At 48.4% G+C, this 23906-nt stretch overlaps 1 protein-coding gene across 1 annotated transcript in view; it reads left to right on the forward strand.

The window, feature by feature from the left end:
• The first annotated feature begins 21530 nt into the window (after positions 1 to 21530).
• DNPEP (aspartyl aminopeptidase) overlaps positions 21531 to 23906 on the forward strand; it is a 41644-nt gene continuing 39268 nt past the window's right edge. Inside the window, exon 1 of the mRNA XM_033946359.1 lies at positions 21531 to 21665. Coding sequence (XP_033802250.1) covers positions 21660 to 21665 — 6 coding nt within the window. The 5' untranslated portion in view covers positions 21531 to 21659. The remainder of the gene's footprint in view (positions 21666 to 23906) is intronic.

The following is a 23906-nucleotide window of genomic DNA, read 5'->3' on the forward strand; positions in this document are numbered from 1 at the left end:
TTGCCCGTATTGTTGGAAAGTCTTCGGGAATACGGAGATTTCTCTGGCTTCGCCTTGAATTATGCGAAATCTGAGGCGCTGGCTTCCTCGGTTCAACTTCAGCGGACGTGGGGGGCTGGTTTCCCGCTGCGCTGGGCTGACACCTCTTTTAGATATCTGGGGATTAGGATGACGATGGATGTGACCCAATTGTACCGTCTTAACATTGATAAACTCCTGGCGGATACTAAACTGTTGCTAGCCAAATGGCAGGCGTTGCCGTTGTCTCTGTTGGGGCGTATTCATTTATTCCGTATGGTTGTATTCCCGAGGTGGCTTTACGTTCTTCAGACTCTTCCCCTTTCTTTGTTGCAGCGGGATATTCGTTCCCTTACCTCCCTATTGATCCGGTTTTGTTGGGGTGGCCGTAGACCTAAACTGAAATGGTCCCTGTTGGTGGGGCCTGCCCACGGGGGTGGTTTGGGGGTGCCTGACATCAGGGTTTATAACCAAGCTTGTTTGCTTCGTCATCTAAGTGATTGGGTGTTGGGTACCTCTTTTTATACTGATCTCTCTCTGGAGCGGGATCATTTCTATCCTCTTCATCTCTTGTATCTCCTTCATGCCCCGTTGTCTAAATTGCCGCGACCCTGTAAGCGTAGTATCTTGTTTCGGTCCTTGTGGACAGTGTGGAATCAAATCCTTCGGTTGTGGAATCAGGACGCTCATTCTAGTGTATTTCTACCGTTGGCGGGGAATTTAGCTTTCCCTCCGGGGGTTGGACCTTCCGTGTTTGGTCGGTGGAGGGCGCGGGGGGTGGAACAGTTGCGGCATGTTCTGCGGGATGATGGGTCTCTCTTACCTTCTGCTGAGTTGGCAGGGAGGGGGGTCCCTGAGATTGGCCTTCCATTTGCTTATTGCCAACTAAGTCACTATGTGGCTTCTCTTCAGGGGCCTTCCTTGCGGGGGGATTTTGGGACCCAGCTCTGTTCTTTTTTGGCTGCGGATCCTGAGACTAGGGTCTCTGTATCTGCTCTGCATGGCCGGATTCTGGCTCTCTGCCCGCCTAGGGTTTTCCCTGGTATTTTGGAGGCATGGCAGCGGGACTTGGGTAGGGACTTGGGGGACACTTTCTTGTTGAACACCTTGACTCGAACTGCGGGCTTGGTACATAGTGCTGAGCTCCGTGAATGTCATTTTCGAACTGTCCTGCGGGCCTATGCTTCCCAAAGTCAGGCTTACCATATGGGTTGTGTTGATACTCAGTTATGTATTCGCTGCTCGGTGGAGATCAATTCTTACTTTCATGGTCTTTGGAGTTGTGAGGGGATTCAGACCTTCTGGACGGAGCTGGCCTCCTTTTTACAGGGCTTGTTGCGGACCCCTGTGCCTGTATCCGTGCAGTCTATGCTGTTTGCCAATTTTTCATTCTTGTACATGTACAATTCCTATGAAAAATTATTTCTTAGTAAATGTTTTATTTTGGGGAAGAAATGTATCTTGTGTTGTTGGTTGTCTCCTGAACCACCTTCATTCTGGTATTGGAGGAATCGCCTCCATGAACTTATGGGTTGGGAGGCCCGTTTGGGAGGTCTTTGGCCCGACGCCGGAGCAGAGACTTTGTTCACACTTGGACTCCATATTTGAACATTTTGCCTCCTGAGAGTCGTAGCCGGGTCTTGAATAGACTCCACCTCTGAATCTGTGCTTCTAGATGTCTCTGCTGTTCCCTGCTTACGAGTGTTTATGTCTCTGTGGGGGGATGGGGAGGGGTGGGTGGGGGGTAGGGTTTTCTTTGTTGGGGATGGGGGTCAGGTAGGTCCGGGGAGGACATAAGAGTCCAGTCCTCCGCGGGTGTTTGCTGAAAATGCATACCATGGTTATTATTGTAGTTGTACTTACTGTTGTTTAATAAAATAGATTTCAACATAATATTAAAAGCCAGCCATCCAATCGATGGCCTAACATTACATGCCATAATCAATTCGGTAATACTGACCCCAAAAAACGACAGGCCTAGACTGGAAAAGGGAAGCCCTGCCATTTTGGAGTGGTGGGCCTGCGAGCAGGAGGGACTGGACATCCCTCCTGCTGTCATTGTAATTTAGAGGTACAGGGAGATTTGGGGAGTGTAGGCGGTGGCTCAAGTGAGGACCAGGAGGGATCTGGTGGCAGGAGGTAATGGCCCTCCCTCTTACTGATTTTTGGTAAAATGGGGAAGGGGATGGAAGGAGTTGGTTCAGGGGGGTCTGGCAGGGGGGTCAGTTCAGAGGGGGATTTGGCGAGGAGGGACTGAGTATCCCTCTTGCTGATTTTTATTGAAGTGCAGGGAAGGAGTCTTGCAGAGAGTGTGGCTCAGCATGGGTAGGGAGGGAGTCGTGGCATCAGAGGGATCACACCAAACTGTTCAAAGTTGTTAAAACGCATGCGGATTGTGAAAAATTGCAGGCAGACCTTAGTAAATTGGAAGACTGGGCGTCCAAGTGGCAGATGAAATTTAATGTGGACAAATGCAAAGTGATGCACATTGGGAAGAATAATCCAAATCACAGTTACCGGATGTTAGGGTCCAAGTAAAGGATATGGGTGTCATTGTAGACAATACAATGAAAATTTCCGCCCAATGTGCTGCGTCGGCAGCCAAAAAGGCAAATAAGATGCTGGAATTATTTTTTTAAAGGGGTGGTTAACAAGACTAAGAATGTCATAATGCCCCTGTATCACTCCATGGTGAGACCTCATTTGGAGTATTGCGTTCAATTCTGGTCTCCTTATCTCAAGAAAGATATAGCGGCACTAGAAAAGGTTCAAAGAAGAGCAACCAAGATGATAAAGGGGATGGAGCTCCTCTCGTATGAGGAAAGACTACAATGGTTAGGGCTCTTCAGTGGGAAAAGAGATGGCTGAGCGGAGATACAAAATCCTGAGTGGAGTAGAAGTGGATCGATTTTCACACTGTCAAAAATTACAAAGATGAGGGGACACTCAATGAAGTTACAGGGAAATACTTTTAAAACCAACAGTAGAAAATATTGTTTCACTCAGAGAATAGTTAAGCTCTGGAACGCGTTGCCAGAGGTTGTAGTAAGAGCGGATAGCGTAACTGGTTTTAAGAAAGTTTTGGACAATTTCCTGGAGAAAAGTCCATAGTCTGTTATTGAGAAAGACATGGGGAAGCCACTGCTTGCACTGGATCGGTAGCATGGAATGTTGCTACTCTGGATTTTGGCCAGGTACTAGTGACCTGGATTGGCCACCGTGAGAACAGGCTACTGGGTTTGATGGACCTTTGGTCTGACCCAGTAAGGCTATTCTTAAGTTCCTATGAGTCAAATGTGAGTCGATGGCAGCTAACTAACTAACTTTGTGCATAGTTAATCAAGCATCGATCTGAATATTGGCTGGTGCTCGGTTTTTTTCCAGATGCAGGCCTGAAGTGTCATTAATCCCCCCCCCCCCCATCTCTTACCCTCTGGAACATCTTGAAGCTCACCTGTGATCCTCCCTCCCTCCTACCCCTTAGAAGCATATCATACCCCCCTAATAAATACCTCCCTCCCACCCTGCTGATAAATTGATTCTCCTCCAATCTTCCTAAGCCTGGAATAAGATCGATCCCCCTCCATCCTTCTCACCTCCCCATGAGGTAACATTCACCCTTCCTAGCCTATAACCCCCACTCATGGGCTTACCTAAAGTCCCTGAGGGCCCAGAGGAGGTGATAGGGCAGGAGTGAACTCTACCTGCTCTGCCTTTGGAAAATAGTTGCCACAATTCGTCACGAGAGGCAGCTACTAGGGGCAGGAGCATATGTGGTTCACTCCTGCCTCCTTGAACCTCACTGGATCACCAGGAACTTTAGGCTGACTCAAGTGGGGACCTATTGTGAATGAGGGTTTGTGCATGGACCTGGGAGGGGAGGATTTTGTCTCATAGGGGCTGGGGGGGGTGAGGAAAAGGATCAGAGGAGGGTTGCTCCAATGTCCCTAATAGGAGGCTGAATACTGAACCCTACATTACTAACCTCTGTACTGCCCTGGTGATCCAGGCAGAAACCTGTTTATTCCTGTGTATCTCCCTAGCTCCACACTATCACTTGCAGACAGAGCTCAAGAGAGCAAACTTCTTTCAGCCACTAGGAGGCACCACAGGGACTGTGATGGGGGAGGGGGACCCATGGGCAAACCCAGGAAATGCGGGAGATGCAGGATCAGGAGTTATCTGTGTCTAGAAAGAGAGGAGGTGCAGTTAATGGGATGGAGGAGATCTGCAGCTTATTCTGGGTCCTGTTCTCTGAAAGATTCATATCCCTGCCTCCCTGAGTGTCTTCAGTAATCAGTTCTTTCCTTTTACAGACAACCTATAGCAGGCAGCCTTTGTCCAAAGTTGGAAACACATCTTTGCTGCTTTCATTCCCTTCATCGCTTTCCTAATTTTGTCTAAACAGCCAAAGAAGTGTGTATCTGAGTTGGAGCACAGCCCAGGCAGAAGGTCAGAACAGACTGATGGCATCCGTCCGTCCCGCTCACTCACAGTCCTACTCTGTCTTCAGTGCCAAAATATTTTGCTCAGTTCGGCAGTCGTTTTGGGAAGTTCATGAAGTGCCTCTCTCTTTCTCTGGAACACCACTTTGCACTTCTTCCTAAGCTATATAAAGCAGGCTTTTCTCTATCATTCTTCGGGACAAAGCTCAGCACTTGTTCTTCCAGACTTACCGCAGACATTCTCTCTTATTAGTCCACACTATAATGTGTTTTTTTTAATTTGTAGCCAATACAAGCACAGCAAGTAGCAACTGGGCAAACAGAGCCAAATAAAATCAAGTCACTGTCCAGGTGCATAAGCATGCCAATAGACCAATGCAAGGCTGGCTTTGCTACTCCCTTGTTCTTGCACTGCTGTGATATATACATTCATAGCATATTATAAACTTCTAATGACACTACAAGAATGACAGCCGTCACAGTGCAGGACCCACAAAGGAAAGGGGATCTACACACATCAGGAATTACACAGCCACAAAAGGACTGGGTTTCTCTTATTCAGCTCCAACTTTCCACATTTATTCATAAAATCGCCAACTGTAGAAATTAATATTGCATCCCTAAATCCTGTAGTCCTTGACAAAACTGAAGTGAGGGGTCCCTGTGGCACTCCATGTTGCGCCTTACAAGACGATAATGTGGTAAATATTCAGCCAGTGGCAAGCTGCATTTTTTGGCTGGCGGCACCAGTGGCATTATGATTGGATATTCAACACCATGCCATTTCTGGGCACTAACCTTCGATGTCCAGGTTTAAATGGCCAGCTAGTTCCTATGTGGTTAAGTGCAATTTTCAGCACTTAACTGCCTGAGTGAAACCAGATAAAGATAGGACTATGTTTTGTGTGGTCCCATTTAAGAACATAAGAAGTGCCTCTTCTGGGTCAGACCAGAGATCCATCCTGCCCAGCAGCCTGCTCACGCGGCAGCCCACCAGGTCCAAGACCTGTATAGTAATCCTCTATCTATACCCTCCTATCCCCTTTTCCTTCAGAAAATTGTCCAATCCCTTCTTGAACTCCAATACCGTACCTTGTCCTATCACCCCTCTGGAAGCGCATTCCAGGTGTCCACCACCCGTTGGGTGAAAAAGAACTTCCTAGCGTTGGTTCTAAATCTGTCCCCTTTTAATTTTGCCGAATGCCCTCTCGTTCTTTCAGATTTCGAAAGTTTGAAGAATCTGTCCCTCTCTACTCTCTCTATGCCCTTCATGATCTTGTAAGTCTCTATCATATCCCCTCTAAGTCTCCACTTCTCCATGGAAAAGAGCCCCAGTTTCTCCAGTCTTTCACCATATGAAAGGTTTTCCATACCTTTTATCAAACGTGTCGCTCTCTTCTGGACCCTCTCAAGTATTACCATATCCTTCTTTAGGTACAGCGACCAGTATTGGATGCAGTACTCCAGATGCGGGCGCTCCATCGCCCGATACAACGGCAGGATAACTTCTTTCGTTCTGGTTGTTCTAGGCGGTATATAAAAACCTAATAAACTTGAAACTTGAACTTAATACTCTTCTTTATTATAACTAGCATTCTATTCGCTTTTATAGTGGCCGCTGCGCACTGTGCCGATGGTCAACTATTACCCCCAAGTCCCTTTCTTGGGTACTCTCACTTAATAACAGCCCTCCCATTGTGTAGCTGTATCTCGGGTTTCTGTTTCCTATGTGCAAGACTTTGCATTTCTCTACATTGAACTTCATCTGCCATCTCGTCGCCCATTCCCCAAGTCTGTTCAGGTCCCTTTGTAAATCTTCGCATTCCTCTATAGTCCTAGCCCCACTAAATAGTTAGGTGTCGTCTGCAAATTTGATTACTTCGCACTTCATCCCTGTTTCTAGATCATTTATAAATACATTGAACAGCAGCGGTCCAAGCACCGACCCCTGCGGAACACCACTCGTGACCCTCCTCCAGTCCGAGTTGTGGCCCTTCACTCCTACCCTCTGCTTCCTACCCGCCAACCAATTCCTGATCCATCTGTGTATGTCTCCTTCCACCCCATGGTCTTCAGTTTCCAAAGTAGGCGTTCATGAGGTACCTTGTCAAAGGCTTTTTGGAAGTCTAAGTATACGATGTCTATGGGTCCCCTTTCTCCATCCGTTTGTTAATTCCTTCAAATAAGTTCGTTAGGCACGATCTTCCCTTGCAGAAGCCATGTTGGCTTCTTGTCATAAGTTTATTTCTTTCTAGATGCTCCTCGATGCTATCTTTTATCAGTGCTTCCGCCATTTTCCCCGGAACCGAGGTCAGACTTACTGGTCTGTAGTTCCCTGGGTCACCTCTTGATCCCTTTTTAAAGATGGGTGTAACGTTTGCTATCTTCCAATCTTCTGGGATCACACCTGTTTTCAGGGATAGATTACAAACTTGTTGTAGTAGTTCTGCTATTTCCTCCTTAAGCTCTTTCAGTACCCTAGGGTAGATTCCATCCGGGCCCGGTGATTTGTCAGTTTTTAGTTTTTCTAACTGCCTGTGTACGTCTTCAAGATTTACTTCCATGGATGTTAATTTTTCTGCTTGTTCTCCTTTGAAGATTTGTTCAGGTTCCGGTATGTTGGATGTGTCCTCATTTGTAAATACTGACGAAAAGAACGTGTTTAGTCTTTCTGCCACTTCTTTCTCCTCCTTCACCACACCCTTCCTATCTCTGTCATCCAACGGTCCCACCTCCTCCCTGGCCTGCTGCTTCCCTTTAACGTATCTGAAGAACGGTTTGAAATTCCGTGCTTCCCTGGCTAGCTTCTCATATTCTCTTTTTGCTTTTCTAACCACGAGGTGACATTCTTTTTGATACTTCCTGTGTTCTTTCCAGTTCTCGGTTTTACCCTTTTTCCATTTCTTGAATGAAATCTTTTTATCACCTATCGCTTTCTTCACTTCTTTAGTTATCCACGTCGGGTCTTTTGTTGGGCTCTTTTTGCACCCTTTTCTGAATCTAGGGATATACAGATTTTGCGCCTCGCTCACCGTGTCCTTGAATAGAGACCAGGCTTGCTCTACAGTCTGCCAATTCTTTGAGCTGTTCCTAAGTTTCTTCCTTACCATTACCCTCATCGCTTCATAGTTTCCTTTTTTGAAGTTGAAAGTTGTCGCTGTGATTCTCTTTCCCTTCGATATTCCTACTTCAACTTTGAACTTGATCATATTGTGATCGCTGTTTCCCAACGGGCCCACTATTTCCACTTCCTTTGCAGGTCCTCTTAGCCCATTAAGGATTAGATCCAGAGTGTCATTCCCTCTTGTCGGTTCTCTGACAAGCTGATCCATGAAGCAGTCCTGTATAGCCTCCAGGAATCTGGTCTCCCTAACGCATTTTGAGTTTCCAAGACTCCAATCTATCCCGGGATAGTTGAAGTCTCCCATAATAATTGTGTGCCACTTTTGCATTCTCGTTTCATCTCGGCTTACATTTCTTCATCGGTAGCTTCGGTTTGCCCAGGCAGATGATAGTACAGGTCCATCTTTATCTAGGGCCCTTTCCTTCCCGGTATTTTAACCCATAGCGATTCCAATTTGTTGATCGTTGCTGCTGTGTCCACTCTGGTCGAGTATATGCTTTCTTTTATGTATAGGGCTATTGCTCCTCCTTTCTGACCTGACCTGTCTTCGCGATAGAGTTTGCACCCTGGCAGTGTTATGTCCCATTTGTTTTCTTCATTCCACCATGTTTCGGATACTCCAATGATGTCTGCTTAACGTTGTAGTTAAGTGCTCAGTATCGGCACTTAACTGCATTAATGCAGACTCTGCCCCTACACAGCCCATAAAATAGCTAGTTTGCATTAACTGGTAAAGTGGCGCTGAATATCGGTAGATAGCCCATATGAGCAATATAACTGGCTAGGAGAGGCTTTCTATATCACCTCAGCTTTTACCCTCTACTACCTGTTACAAAGAAATTCTCCAAACCATTTCAGAATTGTCCTTGAGATGCCAAACTCACTGGCAGAAGTCCATGATCTAATGTATTGAAAGTTACCGATAAATCAAACTGCAATGTGATAGGCGGGGCCAGATTAAGACCTTCTGATGCCCTAAGCAGGATTAATTTGTCAAGGGCCCCTAGGCACACAAGTACACTGGGCCCCCTGCCCCGCCCTACCACACCATGCCCCACCCCCCTGCCCTGCCCCCATGTATTTACTTCTTTATTTCCACTTTATTTCTTTTATTTTAAAATTCAAAACAAACAAAGATGACTTTACCAGTGCCAGTGTACAGTTTTTCTTCTATGCGACCTCCAAACATCTCTGAACAAAACTCCCCTTCCTTCCTAGAGGAAGAAATCGTCAGCTGGCAGGGCTTTCGGAAGCCCACCAATTTATATTTTGCATTTGGGTAGGAGGCAAGGGGCATAGCAGGAAGAAAATTTAGTGCCCATCATTTTATTGGACTAATACATTTCTTACTTAGCTTTCAGAGGTTAAAACCTTTCTTCAGATCAGTAAACTATACTGTTGTTACAGTATCCTTGTCCTGACCTGAGGAAAGGAGTTATGGTCTCTGAATTAGTAAAAAAATGTATTAAAATTAGTTCAATAAACAGTATCATCTTATTTCCATTTTCTATTAATAAACGAATATCAACACAGCTACAATAATACCTTATCCTAAAGCAAAAATAAATAAATAGAAAATTTTTTCTACCTTTGTTGTCTGGTTTCTGCTTTCCTTATCTTCTCATCATTCTCTTCCTTCCATCCACTGTCTGCCCCTTCCAGAAAATATTTGTCTCTCTGCTATCTCTGCTCCTGCCTCCTCCCCCCTTGATCTGGCATCTGTCACCTTCCCTCTGTTCCCCTCATAGTCTCTCCTTCTCTCCCCCCCCCTGTGGTTTTTAGCATCTCTTTTCTCATTTCCTTCACTCGAATGAGATATCTCTGCGTCCTTCCCGTTCTTTGGCATCTCTCTCCCCTTTCCTTTTCTTCTCTGGTCTTCCTTCTCTGCCTCTGTCTAAATTAAATTATTTCTTACTATTCAGCCCTCAGATTCCCTCTTTTCACTGTGTCTACTCACAGCTTGCCACCCTTTTCCTTCACCCCTCCACTATCTCACTAACTATCTTCTTCTCCCTATCCAGCATGTGGGGAAGTAGTAGCAGTGGTGAGGAGGTGAGGGCTGGGCACAAGTTCTCCCCACGTCCATCATCTGTCCTACCCTGCCCCTTTCTTCCCACATCCATCATCTGCCCTGCTCCCTTCTGTCTCCCTTCTCTCCACTTCCATCATCTGCCCTGCTCCCTTCTGTTTCCCTTCTCCCCACTTCCATCATCTGTCCTGCCCTGCCCCTTTCTTCCCACATCCATGATCTACCCTGCTCCCTTCTCCCCACTTCCATCATCTGCCCTGCCCCTTTCTTCCCACATCCATGATCTGCCCTGCTCCCTTCTGTCTCCCTTCTCCCCACTGCCATCATCTGTCCTGCCCTGCCCCTTTCTTCCCACATCCATCATCTGCCCTGCTCCGCCTTGCCCCCTTCTCTCTCTCACCCTCCACGCCAGGCCCATCTCACCACTCACCTTTCACTCTGATTTTTTTTTTTTGAATGGCGACGCCCCCCCAAAAGCGATTGGCAACGTGGGCCCCCCTCCCCCAATCGGCAACGCAGCCCCCCATCAATGGAAAGTAAAACAAACAAGCAAAGTGGGTAATAAAGAAAATGGGAACTGTAATTTTGCAAGCAGTGCTGCTTGCCCAAAGCTTCCCTCTGACGCGCCCAGGCGGAAACAGGAAGCTGCGTCAGAGGGAAGCTTTGAGCAAGCAGCACCACTTGCAAAATTACAGTTCCTGTTACCTTTCTTACCCATGTTGCTTGTTTGTTTTACTTTCCGTCAATAGGGAGGGCCACGTTGCCGATCGGGGGAGGGGGGCCTGTGTTGCCGATCAATGCTGGAGGGGCCTATCGCCATTTGGAAAAAGAATGTTGATGCTCTCCTTCATCAGGCCCCCCTGACCATTTTGGGTCCTAGGCACGTGCCTACTGGGCCTATTGGTTAATCTGGCCCTGGCCCTAAGCAGTGAAAATATATAGTGCACTCCCACCCCAGACTGGATGTTAGTCTGGGGGAGTAAAAGATAATTAATTAATCATAAAATAAAGCGATGACACTTACCTGTAGCAGGTGTTCTCTGAGGACAGCAAGTATATATTCTCACATGAAGTGACATCACGGAACCTGATATGGGCACATACCAAGTGCAATGTCACTTTAAATTTTTGAGGTAATGCCTTTACTGCATGCATGCCTGTGCCTTTCTGACCAATGTTGGTTTGCAGAAACTGCAGGTCAATAACAAAGCTAAGTAGCCAATTAGGGGAGGTGGGCAGGTTGTGAGAATATATACCTGCTGTCCTCGGAGAATACCTACTACAGGAAAGTATCTTTGCTTTCTCCAAGGACAAGCACATACACATAGAAACATGATGGCAGATAAAGGCCAAATGGCCCATCTAGTCTACCCATCTGTAGCATCCATTATCTCCTCCTTTCCCTAAGAGATCCCATGTGCCTGTCCCATGCTTTCTTGAATTCAAACAAGTCTTTGTCTCAAGCACCTCTACCGAGAGACTATTCCATGCATCTACCACCCTTTCTGTAAAAAAGAACTTCCTTAGATTGCTCCTGAGCCTATCACCTACCTCGTCTTCCTCCTACCCTATACTACCTCATCACACTTCTGTCTTTCTACCCCTCCCCAATTCTAAGAACATAAGAACTGCCATCTCCGGATCAGACCCGTGGTCCGTCGAGTCCGGTGATCCGCACACGCGGAGGCCCAGTCAGGTGTACACCTGATGTAGTTTCAGTCACCCATATCCCATATTCTAATTGATGTTACCTTGCTGTTCATACAGCATCTCTTGTTGTATACCGTCTTGAACTGAAAAGGTATGACGGGATATAAATAAAGCTATTATTATTATTAACTTCATCCCATGCACTCTCATTCTGGAGTTTCCTGTCATTTGAAAGACACTCACCTCATGTGCATTTATGTTACATAGGTATATAAACGTCTCTATCATATCTCCCCTCTTCCACGTTTCCTCCAAACTATACATATTGAGATCTTTGAGTCTGTTCCATATACCTTATGACATAGACCACTAATTATTTTATTAGCCTTGCTCTGGACCAACTCCATCTTGTTTAGATCTTTTTGAAGGTGAGGTCTCCAGAATTGTACACAGTATTCTAAATGAGGTCTCACCAGAGTCTGTCCTCCTTTTTCTGGAGCCATATGGTAGCCCTCAGTAGAGGAATCTTCAAAGACGATACCTTGCTGATCTAGCAGGAGGGATGGAGGAATCCTCCTAGACTATACCTTACACGTCTTGGGTTACCAGATATCTGGGAAAACTCGGACATGTCTTCTTTTTAGAGTACTGTCCAGGGCTCAGATGAACTTTCAAAACCCAGCAGTTTATCTGGGCTGTGGAAGGCCCTAAACTCGGGGCCACGTCTGCAGGACCTCAGAGCATGCATAGATGTGATGTGATGATGTAACATAGTAGATGACAGCAGATAAAGACCCGAATGGTCCATCCAGTCTGCCCAACCTGATTCAATTTTAATTTTTTTAATTTTTTCTTCTTAGCTATTTCTGGGCAAGAATCCAATGCTTTACCCGGTACTGTGCTTGGGTTCCAACTGCTGAAATCTCTATTAAGACTTACTCCAGCACATCTAAACCCTCCCAGCCATTGAAGCCCTCCCCAGCCCATCCTCCACTAAACGACCATATACAGACACAGACCGTGCAAGTCTGCCCAGTACTGGCCTTAGTTCAATATTTAATATTATTTTCTGATTCTAAATCCTCTGTGTTCATCCCACGCTTTTTTTAACTCAGTCACAGTTTTACTCTCCACCACCTCTCTTGGGAGCACATTCCAGGCATCCACCACCCTCTCTGTAAAGGAGACATTACATTGCATCCACTCATGCTCAGAGGCCCTCCAGTTGTGGCCTGGATTCAGGGAATAAGAGGCAAGGATTGTGTGGGGGCAGAATGGGGCGGGGCCATGAATCCTCTGCTTTTTCAAGAAGAAGTCTGGTAACCCTATACACACCAAGCAGGAGGAGTAAAGGAACCTTTATAGCAACCAGTGTTTCGCAAGTCGGTCCTGGAGTTCCCCCTTGCCAGTCAGGTATTCAGGATATCCACAATGACTATGCATAAACTTGATTTACATACACTGCCTCCATTATATGTAAATGTCTTTCTTGCATAGTCATTGTGGATATCCTGAAAACCTGACTGGCATGGGGGAGCTCCAGGACTGACTCTGCTCAATGGAGCTTAAAATCTAATCAAAACAAATAGGGCTTAGGGAATTTTTCACAGAGGGAACAATAAAGCAGATACTGGTAAGAGTTAGGAGTTAAAAGCAACCTTGGAAAAAGTGGGCTTTTAGCCTAGATTTGAACATTGCCAGAGATAGAGCTTAATGTCTGGAGTCTGGAGCTGGCATCAGAGGAGAAGAGTGTTCTGGGGATGAGTATAGGGAAAGATAAGAGAGCGAATGTACTTTGAAGTTAAGAAGAAGAGTTTGAACTGTATGCGGAAATGGACAGGGAGCCAATGAAGGAGAGCATAGCGACACTATCAGAATTTTGAATGGATTGAAGGGGAGAGAGGTGGTTTAGCGGAAGACCCGAGAGAAGCAAGTTTCAGTAATTTAGGCAAGAGGTGAGAAAGGTTTTGGTATTGTGCTCAGAAAGGAAAGGTTGGGTTTAGAGTTCTGTTGGATTTGTGCAGAGAAAGCAGTAAAAGATGAGACAAGGAGGATGAGAGAAACAGAGAATGGGGGAAGAGGAGAGGAGGGTTTAGGAGGAAAGTCCTGGTCATGTTCAGTTTATATGGCAGTGAGTCATCCAGGCAGCAATGTCGGATAGACAGGCTGAGATTTGGGCCTGGATTCCAGTAGACATTTCTGGAGTACCATAGTAACCTAGTAAATGACGGCAGATAAAGACCCGAATGGTCCATCCAGTCTGCCCAACCATATATGTGCCATAAATTAATCATTTAATTGAAATGGTCCTTTTTCTTAGATATTTTTGGGCCAGAAACCCAGAGCCCTGCCCGCTAGTGTGCTTAGGTTCTATCTACTGAAGTCTATATCAGAGCTCACTCCAGCCCATCTTAACTATCCCAGCCATCGCTGACCTCCATGGCACCCCACCCCCCATCCTTTCTTGCACTGCCCCTACCCTCACTCCCATGATATACTGTATCGCACAACGAGTGTTGGGCGCTTGGAATTCTCTTCCGGAGGATGTTGTAGCGGAGACTACTGTTCTGGGTTTCAAGCGCAAGTTTGATGCACACCTTCTTGCAAATCATATTGAGGGATACGGTAATTTAGGGTCTCCAAAAAGGAGTACCTAAATGGGCCTCCGCGTGTGCGGATCGCCGGACTTGATGGACCTCGGTCTGATCCGGTGAAGGCATTTCTTATGTTCTTTCAATTGTAAGTTTTGTACTTTATTCAAAATTAAAATACAATTCTTTTTCTACCTCTGTCATCTAGTCCTCTAATTTTTATAATCATGTTGGTCCCAATCTCTGCTTTCTGCTTTCCTTTGTCTTCTCAACCCTCATGACAGGTTTTTGTGTCCATTTGTCATTTTTCTCTTGCTTCCTGTCTTCTTCATCACCTCCACTACTACATCTGTCTAACATTGTTTTTTCCCTCTCAATGTTCTTCAAATTATTTTCTGTCAGGTAAGATTTGTCTCTTTGTGGATGATACCAAAATCTGCAATAGAGTAGATACGCCAGATGATGTGAATAACATGACGAAAAACCTGGCGAAGCTTGAAGAATGGTCTGAAATTTGGCAGCTAAAAATTAATGCTAAGAAATGCAAGATCATGCTTTTGGGCTGCAAAAACCAGAGGGAACAGTACAGTTTAGGGCAGGGGTGTCAAAGTCCCTCCTCAAGGGCCGCAGTCCAGTTGGGTTTTCAGGATTTCCCCAATGAATATGCATGAGGTCTATTAGCATACAATGAAAGCAGTGCATGCAAATACATCTCATGCATATTCATTGGGGAAATCCTGAAAACCCAACTGGATTGTGGCCATCGAGGAGGGACTTTGACACCCCTGGTTTAGGGGGTAAAGAACGTATGTGCAAGACAGAAGAGCAGGCTTGGGTGTGATTGTATATGATAGAAACATAGAAACATAGAAATAGACGGCAGATAAGGGCCACGGCCCACCAAGTCTGCCCACCCCAATAACCCTCCCCTACCTTTCTCTGTGAAGAGATCCCATTTTGACTTAAAATCAGGCACGCTCTTGGCCTCGACCACCTGCAGTGGAAGATTATTCCAGTGATCAACCACCCTCTCGGTGAAGAAGTATTTCCTGGTGTCACCGTGTAGTTTCCCGCCCCTGATTTTTCACGGATGCCCTCTTGTTGCCGTGGGGCCTTTGTAAAAGAAGATATCCTCCTCCACCTCTATACGGCCCGTGAGATATTTGAACGTCTCGATCATGTCCCCCCTCTCTCTGCGTTCCTCGAGTGAGTATAGCTGCAATTTTTTCAGCCTTTCCTCATACGGGAGATCCTTGAGCCCCGAGACCATCCGGGTGGCCATACGCTGGACCGACTCAAGTCTCAGCACATCTTTGCAGTAATGCGGCCTCCAAAATTGTACACAGTACTCCAGATGGGGTCTCACCATGGATCTGTACAATGGCATAATGACTTCGGGCTTTGGGCTGACGAAACCCCTACGTATACAACCTATGATTTGTCTAGCCTTAGATGAAGCTTTCTCCACTTGCTTGGCAGTCTTCATGTCCTCACTGATGATCACCCCTAAGTCACGTTCTGCTACAGTCCTTTGTAGGATTTTACCATTAAAGGTGTACGTCTTGCATGGATTTTGGCTGCCCAGATGCATGACTTTACATTTTTCGGTATTGAAACTGAGTTGCCAGGTCCTGGACCAGTGCTCCAGCAGGAGTAGGTCGTGCACCATACTGTCAGGCATTGAGTTTCCGTCTGGCCCTGTGCTTTGGTCTGACGTGTTCCTGCCTACTACATTGCATAGTTTGGCGTCATCGGCGAATAGCGCTATTTTACCTTGAAGTCCCTCAGCCAAGTCCCTTATGAAGATGTTGAATAGGATCGGGCCCAAGACCAAGCCCTGCGGCACTCCACTGATCACCTCCGTCTTTTCGGAGGAGATGCCGTTCACCATCACCCTCTGAAGCCTACCTCCAAGCCAGTCCCTAACCCATGCTGTCAATGTGTCTCCTAATCCTATAGAGCTCATCTTGTTCAACAACCTGCGGTGTGGCACGCTATCGAATGCTTTGCTGAAATCCAAGTATACGATGTCTAGGGACTCCCCAACATCCAGCTTCCCTGTCACCCAGTCAAAGAAGCTGATTAGGTTAGATTGGCAGGACCTCCCCTTAGTAAATCCATGTTGATGTGTATCTCGTAGATTCTCCTCGTCTAAGATCGTATCCAATTGGCGTTTGATTAGAATTTCCATTAGCTTGCTCACTATTGATGTGAGACTCACTAGTCTGTAGTTAGCAGCCTCCGTCCTGCATCCTTTTTTGTGGAGTGGAATGACGTTAGCCGTTTTCCAGTCCAATGGGACTGTACCTGTACTAAGGGAGAGATTGAAGAGCGCGGATAGCGGTTCCACCAAGACGTCACTTAATTCCCTGAGTACCCTGGGGTGTAGGTTGTCTGGCCCCATTGCTTTGTTAACCTTGAGATTAGATAGTTCAAAGTGGACAGTGCTGGGTGTAAACTCGAAATTTCGAAATGGGTCTGCAGAGCTATCCCTTGTCTGCAGCTGAGGGCCGGATACCGGCGCCTCACGGGTGAAGACTGAGCAGAAGTATTCATTTAATAGTTCAGCCTTTTCAGAGTCCGATTCTACATAGTTCCCGTCTGGTTTCTTAAGGCGTACTATCCCGCCTGTGTTTCTGTTTCTATCACTAATATACCTGAAGAGGGGTTTATTGCCCTTCTTGATGTTCTTCGCTAGATTCTCCTCCATTCTAAATTTGGCCTCTTTGACCTTTGTTTTGACTGCTCTTGACTTGGCCAGATAGTCTTCCCTAGAGTCCTGCTTCCCTGATTGTTTATAAGATATGAACGCTCTTTTCTTTTCTTTTATGAGGTCTGAGATCTCTGCAGAGAACCACTGTGGCTTATTGTTTCTTCGCCGTTTACTTACAAATTTAATAAAGCGGTTGGTTGCTTCTAGTATGGTAGCTTTTAGAGTTGACCACAATACTTCCACATTATCTGTTTCTGCTCGGTTATGCAGCGCCTGATGGATGAAATCCCCCATGCCCTCGAAGTTAGCGTCCTTGAAGCTGAGGACCTTGGTTAATGTGTTAGATTTTGTGAAACCTTTCCTGAGATTGAACCATACCATGTCGTGGTCACTGGAGGCCAACCTGTCGCCCACCGAGACCTCTGTGACACTTTCTCCATTGGTAAGTATCAGGTCCAGTATTGCCCGATCCCTTGTTGGCTCCAATACCAGTTGCCTGAGTCGTGCTCCCTGAATAGAGTTTAATAGCCTTCTGCTGCTGTTGGACACAGAGGAAAGTGTGGTCCAGTCCACATCAGGCATATTGAAGTCACCTAACAATACAGTGTCCCCACGCAAGGTGATATTCTCTATATCCTCGATTAATTTCATATCCAGGTCATCCTGCTGTCTTGGGGGTCTGTATACTACACCAAGATACAGGCATTTGTCCTTCCCCCTAGCCAGATTCACCCAAAGGGATTCCCCTGTGTACCTGACATCTGCGATTCTGGTGACTTTAATGTCATCTTTGGTATATAGTGCTACCCCTCCTCCCAATTTGCCCTCCCTGTCTCGGCGAAGCAAGTTATAACCCGGTATGACCATGTCCCAGCCATGGGAGTCCGTGAGCCAGGTCTCGGATATCGCCACCACATCTAGGTTGGCGTTCCTCATTTCCGTCTCTTAAGGTGGCCAAAGAGGTTGAAAAGGTAACGGCGAAAGCTAGAAGGATGCTAGGTTGCATAGGGAGAGGTATGGCCAGTAGGAAAAAGGAGGAAAAAGGATGCCATTGTATAAGGATGGAGTTGATCTAGAAGAAGGGTACTAAAATGGTGTATGGTCTTCGTCATAAGACGTATGGAGACACACTTAAAGATCTCAATATGTATACTTTGGAAGAAGGCAGGAGAGGAGAGATATGGTAGAGACATTTAAATACCTATGTGGTGTAAATGTGCATGAGTTGAGCCTCTTCCATTTGAAAGGAAGCTCTAGCATAGGATGAAGTGAAGAGGTGATAGGCTCAGGTGTAATCTGAGGAAATACTTTTTTACAGAAAGAGTGGTAGACGCGTGGAACAGTTTCCTGGAAGAGGTGGTGGAGACAGAGACTATGTCTGAATTCAAGAAAGCCTGGGATTGGCATGTGTAGGGTTACCAGATTTTACTTTAGTAAAATCTGGACCCTAGATGCAGCCTCCAGGCCTGCATAGTTCCACCCATCCCCTCTCCATTATGCCCCAGTCCTGCCCCCTGATCCCACCCTAGCCCCACCCCCGCTGCCTGCATTCGGATATGTGCAGATGTCCTTCCCCTGACACAATTTCGAGGAAGCTTTTCAAAACCTGGACAAAGTGACAGGTTTTGAAAAGCCATCCATACCCCTGGACATGTCCTCAAAAAGGAAGACATATTAGGTGAAATCCAGACATCTGGTAACCCTAGGCATGTGAGATCTCATGGAGAGAAGAAGAGATAATGGTTACTGCGATGGTCAGGCTGGATGGGCCATCATGCTTCTATGTTAATAGCAATGATGGTGCATGATAAGAGTGAGGAATCTAGGCAGAACTGTGTTGGGAGAATAGAATGGGGTGCTGGGGAGGGGATCAGTACTGGTGAAATCTCTGCACCAATGAACACCTGGGTTTTGCAGCAACTTTGCTTCCTTCACACAGCGCTGCCCTCTTGTGGTTGTACTGTGCCATTGTAGAAGAAATTGCAGGAACAGTTTCAGGTAGGTTCCACAGAAGTTTAGGCCTTGATTCACTTCCTCTTACGAAAAGACAGGAAGGGCAATACCATACTTATTCTAGACACATTTCTATAAGCAGGGACATGTACATATATAAAAAGTTTGACCGTATACCCTTAAATGTAAACTTGCCCATGGAAGTGGCTGCAAGATGCGTCAGTGCTGTGTGAGTGACAGGAAGATGAAACCCTACTGGGTGAAGCCTGGGCAGGGTTCCCACTTACATGAGTAGCATAGATTTGTGGAAGGTATCTGTGTCCCTACTGCATCTATGTTAGGCGTGTATGCTAGTATTCCACAACGGAATCTGGGCAGCTGGATAGGCTTCCACCCCAAGTCTTCAGGGCACCTTTAGCAGAATTGTCCCAAAATACACAGATTTGAGAAGGCTGGAACACAGATCAAACCAGAGAGCTACAGATCGCCACACAAACATCCAGGCTAGCAAATCCCCTCACCTCAGTGCCACATGTGGAATACAGACAGGCCCTCACCAAATACAGAATTAGTGACCACAACGGCAAGAGGCAGTCACAAACCGAACTGGAAACTTCAAGAAGCGGGACTGAAGAAAGAGAAACTGACACTTTCCAAAACTAGCAGGAAGGAAGAGACAACAGCTGTAACAAACTATGTCATATCCTGCCACCAGATAAGAAATGTGACCTGAGCAGCACAGGCAACGTGGACCAGGACCAGAACGCTGTCCTGTTTGGGGGGGCCCAGAAGCTCTGCCCTGGCCCCAGCGGAATCCTGCGGTACTTCCGACTTCCCGTGCTGTAGTTTTAAGTCTTGGGGCAGCTGCTTCGCAGCGTCAAGGAGCAGGCCTGTTCCCGGAAGTAGAAGGAAGGCCTGCTCGTTGATGCTGCGTGGCGGCTGCCCAAAGATTTAAGGTACAATGCCGGGAGCTGGGTGAGCGGGCACCATTTTTTGGGGAGCCCATGGCCCCTGTGGCCTCCCCTGTTCTGACGGTGTTTTGGGGAGCTCCGACCAGATAGGATTTCAGGACATGAATACCAAGAAGGGAGTATATTTAATGGGGATATCCTGAAAACCTGATTGGCTGGAGCACCTGTCAATGGGTTTGGGACTCGCTGGTTTATTGAAAAAATAAATCTGTCCTCATAGGTTCACAAATAAGCTGATACATGTTAGAAGCATTTAGTTTGAGTTTTTTCGCGCCCATATGCTTTGAAAATTTTCAAACTCTTTATTGGTTCCCTGAGGCAGGAACGAAACGTGTCACGTTGGAACCTGCAAGCTATAAGATAGGTTTGCTGTCCAGACCAATAACATAACGTTCATAAGTTTTAAAAAAGATTACAAAAATGTAGCCTTGAGCACTAAAGCATTTACAAGAGTAATAAGTTTTACAACTAATTTTTGATTATGCCATGATTGGGCGGTGAGGTGGTAGTGTTGGGGTCTCCCCTGTTATCACCTCCATTTCTCTGACAGTTGTATATAGTTGAAAGTATGTAATTCTGAACACCTGAGTGATTACTCCTTAGTGGCTTCAGACATCATTTCTCTAATCACTTCACTCTTTATTATTTAGAGAGGTTTTTTGCCCTATTTTTGTTTATTTGATCGAGTCTACCCTGGATTGGTAGCATGCAATATTGCGACTCCTTGGGTTTTGGCCAGGTACTAGTGACCTGGATTGGCCATTGTGAGCACGGGCTACAGGGCTGACCCAGTAAGGCCCAGAGATGGCAAGGGGGGATCTTCTTTTTGGGGGGGAGGGGGGAGTGTCATTGAGAAAGGATTTCTTCGTGGAAAGCAGGGATCTCAAAGTCCCTCCTTGAGGGCCGCAATCCAGTCGGGGTTTCAGGATTTCCCCAACGAATATGCTTTGAAAGCAGTGCATGCACATAGATCTCATGAAATCCTGAAAACCCGACTGGATTGCGGCCCTCAAGGAGGGACTTTGACACCCCTGGTGGAAAGGAAGGCTTTGGTGGTCAGCATAAAGGGACATCAAGAATTTCAATGTCCAATCAAAAGGTAGCACTAAATCTCTTACGCTGGGTTTCTTTCATTTCTATAGCGCTAGCAAACAGTCCCTGCTCCGGAGAGCTTACAATCGGGAGTGGCCTTAGAGGTTCCCTGCTAAGCGCAACCCGTTCGCCAGCACAGGAGTATTTGGCCTCAGGCTGCCCCGGGCCGAAAGGAGGAGGCGGCGGGGCGGGGCTGACGGGACTGGGCGGGTATTGAAGCTGGAGGAGACGGGGGCGGAACTGAGCGAAGGAGGAGGAGACCTGGGCGGAGCGGCAGGGGCGGAGCTGAGAGGAGAAGGAGCAGATCTGGGCGGGGCGGCAGGAGAGGGGAGTGGACAGGGGCGGAGCTGAGAGGATAAGGAGCAGATCTGGGCGGAGCGGCAGGAGAGGGGAGTGGACAGGGGCGGAGCTGAGAGGAGAAGGAGCAGATCTGGGCGGAGCGGCAGGGAAGGGGAGTGGAAAGGGGCGGAGCTGAGCGGAGGAGGAGACCTGGTCGGAGCGACAGGGGCGGAGCTGACGGGACTGGGCGGGTATTGAAGCTGGAGGGGAGGAGACGGGGGCGGAACTGAGCGAAGGAGGAGGAGAGCTGGGCGGAGCGGCAGGGGCGGAGCTGAGAGGAGAAGGAGCAGATCTGGGCGGAGCGGCAGGGGAGGGGAGTGGAAAGGGGCGGAGCTGAGCGGAGGAGGAGACCTGGTCGGAGCGGCAGGGGAGGGGAGTGGAAAGGGGCGGAGCTGAGAGGAGAAGGAGCAGATCTGGGCGAAGCGGCAGGGGAGGGGAGTGGACAGGGGCGGAGCTGACGGGACTGGGCGGGTATTGAAGCTGGAGGGGAGGAGACGGGGGCGGAACTGAGCGAAGGAGGAGGAGAGCTGGGCGGAGCGGCAGGGGCGGAGCTGAGAGGAGAAGGAGCAGATCTGGGCGAAGCGGCAGGGGAGGGGAGTGGACAGGGGCGGAGCTGAGAAGAGGAGGCGGGTTCTGGGTGCAGCTTGCTTTGCTCCGTTTTCCTTTCGTTTCGCCGCCGGTTGAGGCCTGAGCGCGTTTGTCGTCGTAGGCTGGGCACTCGGAGGCCGCTCGGGATGCAGGTGACCGTCCTTTCCACACCGCGCGACCCAAGGGGAGGGCGAGGGGGGAGGGGAAGCTTAAGGCCACCGGCATGAGGGGTGGGGGCAGGGCGATCTCCTAACAAGAGCCCTCCGATGGCACCAGGGCTTCTCCGCAGTTGGGGAAGGGTCTCGGGTTGTAGAGAAGGATCTCACCAGGGATCTCGGCTGCTCTGGTGGGGAAGGGTCTCTCCTGGGGTCTCAGCTGCCTCTGGTGGGGAAGGGTCTCTCCTGAGGTCTCAGCTGCTCTGGTGGGGAAGGGTCTCTCTTGGGGTCTCAGCTGCTCTGGTGGGGAAGGGTCTTTCCTGAGGTCTCAGCTGCTCTGGTGGGGAAGGGTCTCGTGTGGCTCTGGCCCGGTCTTTCGCTTGTAGAGAAGGATCTCACCTGGGATCTCAGCTGTCTCTGGTGGGGAAGGGTCTTTCCTCAGGTCTCAGCTGCTCTGGTGGGGAAGGGTCTCTCCTGAGGGCTCAGATGCTTTGGTGGGGAAGGGTCTCAGCTGCTCTGGTGGGGAAGGGTCTTTCCTGAGGTCTCAGCTGCTCTGCTGGGGAAGGGTCTCTCCTGAGGTCTCAGCTGCTCTGGTGGGGAAGGGTCTCGTGTGGCTCTGGCCCGGTCTTTCGCTTGTAGAGAAGGATCTCACCTGGGATCTCAGCTGTCTCTGGTGGGGAAGGGTCTTTCCTCAGGTCTCAGCTGCTCTGGTGGGGAAGGGTCTCAGCTGCTCTGGTGGGGAAGGGTCTTTCCTGAGGTCTCAGCTGCTCTGGTGGGGAAGGGTCTCAGCTGCTCTGGTGGGGAAGGGTCTCTCCTGAGGGCTCAGATGCTTTGGTGGGGAAGGGTCTCAGCTGCTCTGGTGGGGAAGGGTCTTTCCTGAGGTCTCAGCTGCTCTGCTGGGGAAGGGTCTCTCCTGAGGTCTCAGCTGCTCTGGTGGGGAAGGGTCTCGTGTGGCTCTGGCCCGGTCTTTCGCTTGTAGAGAAGGATCTCACCTGGGATCTCAGCTGTCTCTGGTAGGAAGGGTCTCTCCTGGGGTCTCAGCTGCTCTGGTGGGGAAGGGTCTTGGCTGCTTCAGGCAGGGTCTTTCGCTTGTAGGGAAGGATCTCACAAGGGATCTCGGCTGTTCTGGTGGGGAAGGATCTCTCCTGGGGTCTTAGCTGCTCTGATGGGGAAGGGTCTTGGGTGCCTCTGGCCGGGTCTTTCGCTTGTGGAGAAGGATCTCACCTGGGATCTCAACTGCCTCTGGTAGGAAATGGTCTCAGCAGCTCTAGTAGGGAAGGGTCTCGAGTGCCTCTGGCCGGATCTTTCACTTGTAGAGAAGGATCTCACCAGGGATCTTAGGTGGGGAAGGGACTCGGGTGGTTCTAGCTGGGTCTTTCGTTTTTAAAGAAGGATCTCACCTGGGATCTCAGCTGCCTCTGGTGGGAAGGGTCTCAGGTGCCCCTGGCCGGGTCTTTCGCTTGTAGAGAAGGATCTCACCTGGGATCTCAGCTGCCTCTGTTGGGGAAGGGTGTTTGTTGCCTCTGGTGGGGAATGATCTCACCAGGGAACTCGGCTGCTCTTGTGGGAAGGATATCTGCTGGGGTCTCAGCTGCTCTGGTGGGGAAGGGTCTTGGGTGCCTCTGGCCGGGTCTTTCATTTGTAGAGAAGGATATTGGCTGCTCTGGTAGGGAAGGGTCTCTTCTGGGGTCTCAGCTGCTCTGGTGGTGAAGGGTCTTGCCTGCCTCTGGTGGGGGAAGGATCTCATCAGAGGTCTGGGCTGTTCTGGTGGGGAAGGTTCTTGCCAGGGAACTCGGCTGCTCTTGTGGGAAGGATATCTCCTGGGGTCTCAGCTGCTCTGGTGGGGAAGGGTCTTGGGTGCCTCTGGCCGGGTCTTTCATTTGTAGAGAAGGATATTGGCTGCTCTGGTAGGGAAGGGTCTCTTCTGGGGTCTCAGCTGCTCTGGTGGTGAAGGGTCTTGCCTGCCTCTGGTGGGGGAAGGATCTCATCAGAGGTCTAGGCTGTTCTGGTGGGGAAGGTTCTTGCCAGGGATCTCGGCTGCTCTGGTGAGGAAGGATCTCTTCTGGGGTCTCAGCTGCTCTGGTGGGGAAAGGTCTTGGGTGCCTCTGGCCTGGTCTTTCGTTTGTAGAGATGGATATTGGCTGCTCTGGTGGGGAAGGGTCTCTTCTGGGGTCTCAGCTGCTCTGGTGGTGAAGGGTCTTGGCTGTCTCTGGTGGACAGCGGTGTCACCTGGGGTCT

Source organism: Geotrypetes seraphini, chromosome 5 (assembly GCF_902459505.1).
Source record: "Geotrypetes seraphini chromosome 5, aGeoSer1.1, whole genome shotgun sequence".
NCBI classification, from domain to species: Eukaryota; Metazoa; Chordata; class Amphibia; order Gymnophiona; family Dermophiidae; genus Geotrypetes; species Geotrypetes seraphini.